Raw genomic sequence first — 9,225 nt, forward strand, 5'->3', positions numbered from 1 at the left:
CCTTTTTTGGCTTCTAAGTATTGTTTAGGACTTCTACAAAAAAAAAAAAAAAAAAAAACATTTATTTCCAAAAATCTTTTTTTTTTTTTTTTAAATTTTTACATTTTTTTTATATATATAGCTTTTCCCTTTTTATAGAGAGCGGTGAGTGGAACGGGACGCTGTTTGGGATTATTTTTTACGCAGAGACCTCACGTGCTTCGTTCCTGACTATTTCCAGATGTGTGCGGAGGGGGTGAAAAAAAAAAAAACTCTGCTTAAAATCCTAAAAGTCGACCCAACAGCAGCTTAGATCCGAGCAGCAGACTACTGTGCGGCCGCCGCGCAGGAGAACAGGTTACTGGAAGAACGCGTCGTCCCCCCATCCAACAGACCCGTCCAGCGAGCCAGCGAGTCATGTATGTACTAACGTGTCTCCTACTGCTGCTTTATAACTACGTGGAGGCCAATTTCACCAGCAAGTGGCAGAGAAGTAAGTCAAAACTTTTATTTATGGACTGAAAATATATATTTTTTCTTTTTATCGTGTTCTTTTTTTTTTTTCTTTGGGTGGCTGGCTAAGCTTGTTTAGAGTTAGAGTTCTAATGCGGCTGGAGGTCCTCGTCTTTATTGGCAAGTGCCAGAGGGTATCTACTGAAAGGCTCAGCCCCCTGGCACTCAATGGGTTAAATGTTCTATTTTATTTATTTTTATTTTTTTAAGAAGAAAAAGCTTCTGTGTGTTTATTATTTTTATTATTTTTTGTTACATTGTTTGTTTTATGGAAATTCTTTCATACAAAACAAAAGGAAAGTGAAAAGGGAGAGTGCCCTGGATCCTAAGAGTTCTAAGTCTACAAAAAAACATACTTTTACTTTACTGAGAGGGTGGTAGATAAGTGGGACAGCCTCCCAGCAGAAGTGGTAGATGTTAACATAGTGAGGGAATTTAAACACGCATGGGTTAGGCGTATGGCTCTAGAGACAAGGGATCTCTGTGTTTATGACATCACACCCCAGGGTGTCTGTCTGTCCACATCTAAGGAATCTCTCCACGTTGCACTTACTCGTCAGACTAAATACGATCCGCCGGCTGCCCTGATCTTATCGGGAGGAATTTAAATAGAAATACAGACTTCAGGGGGACACCAAAGAGCCCCATCTAATACCCCCAACACCCTCCTCTGATTCCCCCCAGACAAGAAAGTCTTTAATCATTTTCTATGTGAATGCGCAGCACAGAGCACATCTACGTCTTTGTTTATATTATTATTTATTGTTTTATATAGCGCCATCATATTCTGTAGCGCCGTACAATGGGAAGACAGGATATAACAAGTAGTATATAACATGACAATTAGATAGAAACAGCAGGTGAGGCGGGCCCTTATATTATATTATATTAAATATGTTATATATGTTATATTATATGTTATATTATATTGGATATATATTATATTATATTGTATATGTTTTATTATATATGTTATATCATATTATATTGTATATGTTATATTATATATTATATAGATTGTGTTATGCTATTCGTTTTATGCACCTGTTCCCGCTCTGGTAAATGTTTCTGTAAAGAGGTCGATCGTTCATCCGGATCACATAAGGAACGTCTGTCACTTTAAGTAGATCTTACATTTTACAATTCGGAACACTGAAGCCATACCTGCCAACAGTCCCGAATGTGCCAGGGTCCTGTAAAGTCAGGACTGACCCGCCATTAAAAATACTGCCTATGCACGGTGCATTACATTACACAGACAGCATCGCGTTCAAGTCTGAGACTGTCACTGGTTAATGAGACACCTGGGGAGTGAAGGGGTGGGGCCTAGAGTAGGTGGAGTCCTGCAGTGTCACATAACTCCACCCCCTTTGTGTCTCAGGATGCCTGGAGCAAAAGTTGGCATGTATATAAGGCATATCTCCCAACAGTCCTGGTTTTTGCAGAGCAGTCCCAGTTTTCAGGCACGTAGCTGTTCCGCTGCCGCTCTCGCATGGTCTGCTTGCAGCACTAATATGTATGAGGGTTACCGATCGGCTTTAAATACACCAATGCATACCTTCCAAGTGTCCTGGTTTTAGCAGGACAGTCCTGATTTTCCTCCATTGCAGCAACCATGCGATCACCTTAAAAACCCATTCCTGGCACGGACTCCACCCCTTCATACCTTAAGCCACACCCCTTACACTGAGTACGGGGAGTATGCCGGTGTCGGGGTGTCACAGCTCTAGCGGTCAGAGTTCCGGATTTGTGAGGAATGCTGCGTGAACCCGAGCCAGCTGAGCTCTCTATCATCCGACGCCAGAAGCCTGCGGCACGTTGGGCCCCTCCCTGGACTTAATGTAAACTCATTCAATCATACTTAAGTACGCCATTGCCCTGTAGGTCCGCATTAACCGTCTGACTGCCGTTATCCAGACTCCATGAGGGTGGGGGCCAGTCCTGCCGAAGTGCTTTTTTAATTAAAATTATTTTGGACCGTATTTTTTGGTTTTCAAGATTTTCACAAATTTCTGGAATCTTAAAAAGCAGGCGTTTAGTCGGTGGGGGGGGTGGCGGGGGTGGAATATATATCTGATCTTAAGAATACTTCTGTCTGGAAACGTCCCAATTAAATGTTCCGCTCTCTGCGCTTTAAACGGCCAAACAAAACAAATGAGTTCATCGCTGAGATTCCGTGTCACGAAGAATAAGACTCCTTCAGTGTGCACTCGTTAGACTGCGCTCGAGGGTGCGTGGAGCTGGCATCGCCGCTCAGCCCGTCATGGCGGGGAAAGGGTGGGAACCTGAGTAATAGTAAAAGCTTTCTCCAAGGAAATGCCGCAGAGAACTACAAATATTGGAGGAGGTTTCAGTTTTCCATCATTTAAACCCATTAGTGCCAAAACATTTTGGAAAATAGTTTTTAGACTGGTCGATTAAACGTCCAGATTCCGTTTATCTGAAGAAATGTACAAATCATTTAAATAATAATAATACTAATAATAATAATGTATCATTTGTATAGCGTAATATATCAGATAGTATATACAGTGGAGTATCGGACCACTTTTTCCTGTCTCCTCGTGCCGCTATGTCTATGTATAAGTGTGAGCATGAATGTCTATATATAAGTGTATGTGAGCATGAATGTCTATGTATAAGTGTATGTGAGAATGAATGTCTATGTATAAGTGCATATGAGCATGAATGTCTATGTATAAGGGTATGTGAGCATGGAGGTCTATGTAAAAGTGTATGTGAGCATGAATGTCTATGTATAAATGTATGTGAGCATGAATGTCTATGTATAAGTGTATGTGAGCATGGATATCAATGATTAGGTTAATCATGCAAACTTACTTTTCTCTAAAAGCAACAACACAAGTTTAAACTTAGGGACCCCCTTTTTTTAATCTGAATTCTCGCATTTTTAGTTACAGACACACATGGTGTTAAACTGATACAGGTGTTTTTTATGTAGGGTTGTAAAGTGGGGATCAAAGCCGCCTGTAAGACAAGAATTCTAGAAATGGTATCTAAAGAAAATCCTTCTTGTTCTGAAAAAAATATATAACTTGTGTGGTACACTAAATGGGAGAGATAATAATCACGAGCTCCGCAAAAGTGTTAAAACAGCTTTGGTCATGAAGGGTACAAAAAGAAAAAAAACAGCCTGGCCCTTACAAAGTTTATGTATAAGTGTATGTGAGCATGAATGTCTATGTATAAGTGTATGTGAGAATGAATGAATGTCTTTGTATAAGTGTATGTGAGCATGGAGGTCTATGTATAAGTGTATGTGAGCACGAATGTCTATGTATAAGTGTATGTGAGCACGAATGTCTATGTATAAGTGTATGTGAGTATGAATGTCTATGTATAAGTGTATGTGAGCATGAATTTCTATGTATAAGTGTATGTGAGCATGGATGTCTATGTATAAGTGTATGTGAGCATGAATGTCTATGTATAAGTGTATGTGACCATGAATGTCTATGTATAAGTGTATGTGAGCATGAATGTCTATGTATAAGTGTATGTGAGAATGAATGTCTATGTATAAGTGTATGTGAGCATGGGTGTCTATGTATAAGTGTATGTGAGCATGGAGGTCTATGTATAAGTGTATGTGAGCATGAATGTCCATGTATAAGTGTATGTGAGAATGAATGTCTATGTATAAGTGTATGTGAGCATGAATGTCTATGTATAAGTGTATGTGAGCATGAATGTCTATGTATAAGTGTATGTGAGCATGAATGTCTATATATAAGTGTATGTGAGCATGAATGTCTATGTATAAGTATATGTGATCATGAATGTCTATGTATAAATGTATGTGAGCATGAATGTCTATGTATAAGTGTATGTGAGTATGAATGTCTATGTATAAGTGTATGTGAGCATGAATGTCTATGTATAAGTGTATGTGAGCATGAATGTCTATGTATAAGTGTATGTGAGCATGAATGTCTATGTATAAGTATATGTGATCATGAATGTCTATGTATAAATGTATGTGAGCATGAATGTCTATGTATAAGTGTATGTGAGTATGAATGTCTATGTATAAGTGTAAGTGAGCATGAATGTCTATGTATAAGTGTATGTGAGAATGAATGTCTATGTAAAAGTGTATGTGAGCATGAATGTCTATGTATAAGTGTATGTGAGCATGAATGTCTATGTATAAGTGTATTTCTCTAAAAGTAACAACACAAGTTTAAACTTAGGGACCTCCTTTTTTAATCTGAATTCTTGCATTTTTAGTTACAGACACACATGGTGTTAAACTGATACAGGTGTCGATGCTGATCGTATTTTATGTAGGGTTGTGAAGCGGGGATCAAAGCCTCCTGTAGGACAAGAATTCTAGAAGCGACTGACCGTGGACGTCTTAGACCGTTCCAGAGACATCTTGGTATCAGATGTGGGGCATTCCCTCAAACCGGAACGTTTGAAAGTTCGAAACGCAAGTGTTTGATACGTGTTGGAGAAACAGCTGTCCGAGAGGCTGACGCTGTCACTTTCGGAATGCCATGACGTTTAAGACTCAGATATTAACCCTTGAATGGCTCTTCACAATTAATCTGGGAATGGTGGGATCCAAGTGGTTCTTATAATGGTCCTCAGTGACATATTTATCTCGGGCGCTGACCCCGGGCATTTACCCCCAGCCGTCCCCCTCAATGATGGCAGTCCTTTTTTTCCAGAGCGCTGGGGTATGACATCGTACAAAATAAGAAGAATTTTGTATGTTTTTTTTTTTAATCTGTAAAATTTATTGCAAAAAATTCCGTATTCCGTGTACCGAACTGTAAAACGTAATATTTGGGGAAGGTGTCAGATCCGCTTTAATTTGGGTCCTGGTACAACCGTTACGAATTTGGCCGGGCTATATGCGAGAGCTTGGCAGAACATCTTTAAGACTTTAACCTGGAATGAACTATAGGATCACGGAATCTGATGCAGCTCATAGATATACTATAAATCTCGCTTTCCTTAGAGGGATTGTAGAAGCTGCAGCTCCAGAGCTACACGCCTCCTGCCTAGCCTGATGGTTCTTGCCACTGATTGGCTGTTGAAATTAATGGGAGCGCTTCCCATGCAGGCACACATGGCTGAACATATCTCCTGCATGGAATACAGCTGGGGGGCAGACAAGGGGGCAAATTCTGCAGAACCCCCCCCCATGCATTTATGAGGGGGATTTAAAGGGGCCTCTCAGTTATCATACGCTTGAACGTGATCCGGCACATTATTCTTCTGCCTGCCAGTCGAGGGTTAAAGTTACTTTGGTAATAATTAGTGTATTAACCAGACAGGGTATCCCTGACCCCGAGGATAAGGTTTGGGATACAATGTTTCCAGTCCGTCTTCTCCACCCAGAAGCGCAGTGACCTGGTGACACAAAACATTCCCTGTTTAGACAGTCCGCGTCCGCGACGCTCTAAATATTTCCAGGGGGGGGGAAAGGAGCAAATTACTTTTAATGACCTGGCAGCAATTTTTACTCGTTAGCCAGCGTATGGAAAGAGAGGGCGATGCACCGAATTATTTTTAGAACTTATGGGCTATTTTTAATGTTCTGCTTTAGAGCGTCCGCAGGGTACAGAATTCAGACCGAAAACGCGAGACACACTATGGAGAGAATTACACACCTTCTGGCCAAGTAGGTGGGAGGTGTGGAGATCTCTGCCATGGGAGGGCTGGAAAGTTCTTGGGCAGGAAAAGCCAAGTGGCGCCATCAGCCCCTTACACCCCATCGGTAGGTAACATGCACATAGGTACTCATATTTACACACACACTCTCACAGTGACGCACGCTTACACCCACTCATGCTAACCCATACATACATACACCAACTCATGCTAACGCACACACTTACACTCTTACCCAACACACTCCCTTTAACACACACACTCTCTATAACACACACACTCTCTATAACACACACTCCCTATAACACACACTTATACTCTTACCCAACACACTCCCTTTAACACACACACTCTCTATAACACACACACTCTCTATAACACACACTCCCTATAACACACCCTCCCTATACCACACTCTCTATAACACACACTCCCTATAACACACCCTCCCTATACCACACACACTCTCTATAACACACACTCCCTATAACACACACTCCCTCTAACACACACTCCCTATAACACACACACTCATGCTTACATGCGTACAACACACTGTGTGATCATGTAACATTGCATTACGTGACCCCCGCCACTTTCCTGCCTCTGCAAGAACTTTGGACTGGCCTGGGAAGGGGGCAATTGCGTCCCCCCTTCCCGAACTAGCCCACCCCTGATCTTCCCAACCCACCCATGGCACAGAGGGCCAAACCTGGACTTTTAGGGCCGTAGAACCCTGCGATCCCCTCATACCCAGCAAACATTCTGACCTCCTAGAAAAGAGGGGCATCACGGGAGGAGAGAGGGGCATCAGGGGAGGAAAGAAAAACACATGGGTTTAGGGGCCAAAAAAGAAGGACTGGACAAATTAAATAGGGACACTTGGGAGGTATAAATGCACAAATATGGCTTTTTCATCTTCGCTGTAAGGTTCTTTTCACATCTCCTCTTTCTCTGCTTTATTGCTTCTGGCAGCTCTTACTTTAACAAAGTGTCCGCGCCAATGCGATCCGACGTCAGCCCGGGTCAGTCCCTCTGCCGCAGTACGTTGGCACCTATCTGTAGAGAGACGCCCTGCGCGAGTCCGGGACGCATCGTATAAACACAGCTCTTTATACGAAGCGATGCGCTGGATGCCAAAACACACAGAGCCGGCTCTCTATACCCCGCTGACGCACCGCGGTCCACGCGTTCCGCGCCGCTCGCCAGCATTCAGACCGCCGGCTGGGAAATGCGATTATTTTATTTTATTTCAGATTTTTTATTTTCTTTCCAAATTCCTGGCTAACATTTTTCACATGGGGTTAAAATTAACCTCTTACGCCCCTTGTCATAGAAATTGTTGCTTAAAAATCCTGCGTTTATATTGTATTGCTGCCAAGTGTCCCCGTTTTGGAGGGCCAGTCCCTCCTAGTCATTCATTTTCTGCTCTCTCTCCCCAGTGGTGCTTTTCCCAGCGGCCCAGAGGATCCGGCGTTCTTCGGCCGAATTGCAGGATCCCGTCCTTCAGACGTCGGAGTTGGAGGTGGAACTGCTGTACGAGGTGAGGCAGGCAATTAAGACCTTTTCGTTGGCTGGCTGGGAGTGATGGGGTTGGTGGTCCCCAGCAGCTGACGTTTTGGTCTAATGGATATAATTTGCTTGCAGGGTGGGGGGAGATATCGTCATTTCCTGAAGGGAACGAATTGCTAAGCCAAGTGTTGATTGTATGAGGGGCTGAAACGCGTATTTACTGCATGTTTCCTATAAAGAATTTTAATCTATACAAGGCTCAGGGTGGTACTGAAAGCCAGTGAGGCTCCTAGCGGGCATCTCCCGGGGGCCCGTAATGCATACATAATGTGTAATGTCTAGTTTAGCTGCAACTTTAAGCATACTTCATACAAAGAATGGAACCGCCTCCCAGCAGAAGTGGTAGAGGGTATTACAGTGGGGGTATTAAACATGCATTGGATAGACATACGGCTCCTGAATCTAAGACGAGACCAACGACTGATTAAGGTTTGAGTCTTTACAGCAGGAGACGGGGGCCGAATGGGGGCCGATGTTTGTAATTTTAGGGCTGGCTGGGGTTCATCTTGATAAATAAAGGTCTCCTTAATCCTGGTGTCTTCTAGTTCCTGCTGACCGGCGTTCACCTCGACAAAGAGAATCGGCTGAGCCTCCTGGATCCAGAGCTGGCATCTCTAAGAAAGGCTGCCACGTTTGACGTCGTCTGCAATGATGTCATACCCAAGAGCATCTCTGACATCAAGAGGCTGGCGGCGATGCTGAGCCACCAACGAGGACCCCTGAGGAAAGCGGACTTCGAGAGGACTCTGCTGACTGCCGCCTACGCGGCCTACAGAACATCGACATTCCGGAACGTCCACCAGCAGAAGGTCTGGCTGGAGACCCTCGGCAACCTCTTCACGACGCTGAAAAGAGACTTAACATTTTAACTTTTTTTTTAATTTTTTTTTAAAAAAGATGTTTTTTTGTATATTGTGCAAACTCTGCATGCTGGAATATTACATCACTTCTATTAAAATATAATTTATTTTAGACGAACAATATTACAGGATTAATAAAAGAGAATTTATGCTGTTTTATGTTTTATTATTATTATTTTATTATTTTTTATTATTTTTATTTTCTCTATGTCAGGAATTCTATAAAGTGACTATAGAGCAGGAGTTTGGAAGAGACTTTTGAGGACAGCGTTTCTTGTTCTGTGATTAAGGAATGGGGTTTAGAGATCCCTACATAACCCAAAATAGTTTTTGGGGTTTTTTTTAAAGTGGGAATTTTATTTAAAAAAAAATAGAAAAAAAATCAAGGAATGTGAAAAAAAGTGTTTTCATTTTTAAACTGAATGTTACCTTTCAAAAACAATCACTATTGTTACACATCTGTCAAGACGAAATTCTATTCAAATCAGGACAGAATATTAGATTTTAAAATAAAAAATAAAATCATCACATTTGGTAAACTTGGTAACTGATGTCTCGTAGATTCCAAGCTTTTGAGACCATCTAGGTCTCTTTTTCAGGCATGATAGAGAATATCCCTGAAGAATTAGGGATTGTCTTGTCAGACCCCTTGAATATA

At 42.0% G+C, this 9,225-nt stretch overlaps 1 protein-coding gene across 1 annotated transcript; it reads left to right on the plus strand.

Annotated features, from left to right (window-relative positions):
- The first annotated feature begins 355 nt into the window (after positions 1–355).
- Positions 356–8,727, plus strand: FAM180A (family with sequence similarity 180 member A). Its single transcript, XM_053464322.1, has 3 exons — positions 356–472; positions 7,578–7,678; positions 8,253–8,727. The coding sequence occupies exons 1-3, from the start codon at positions 397–399 to the stop codon at positions 8,574–8,576; spliced, it is 501 nt and encodes a 166-aa protein (XP_053320297.1). The 5' UTR covers positions 356–396; the 3' UTR covers positions 8,577–8,727.
- The last annotated feature ends 498 nt before the right edge of the window (positions 8,728–9,225 follow it).

Source organism: Spea bombifrons, chromosome 4, assembly GCF_027358695.1.
Source record: "Spea bombifrons isolate aSpeBom1 chromosome 4, aSpeBom1.2.pri, whole genome shotgun sequence".
NCBI lineage: Eukaryota > Metazoa > Chordata > Amphibia > Anura > Pelobatidae > Spea > Spea bombifrons.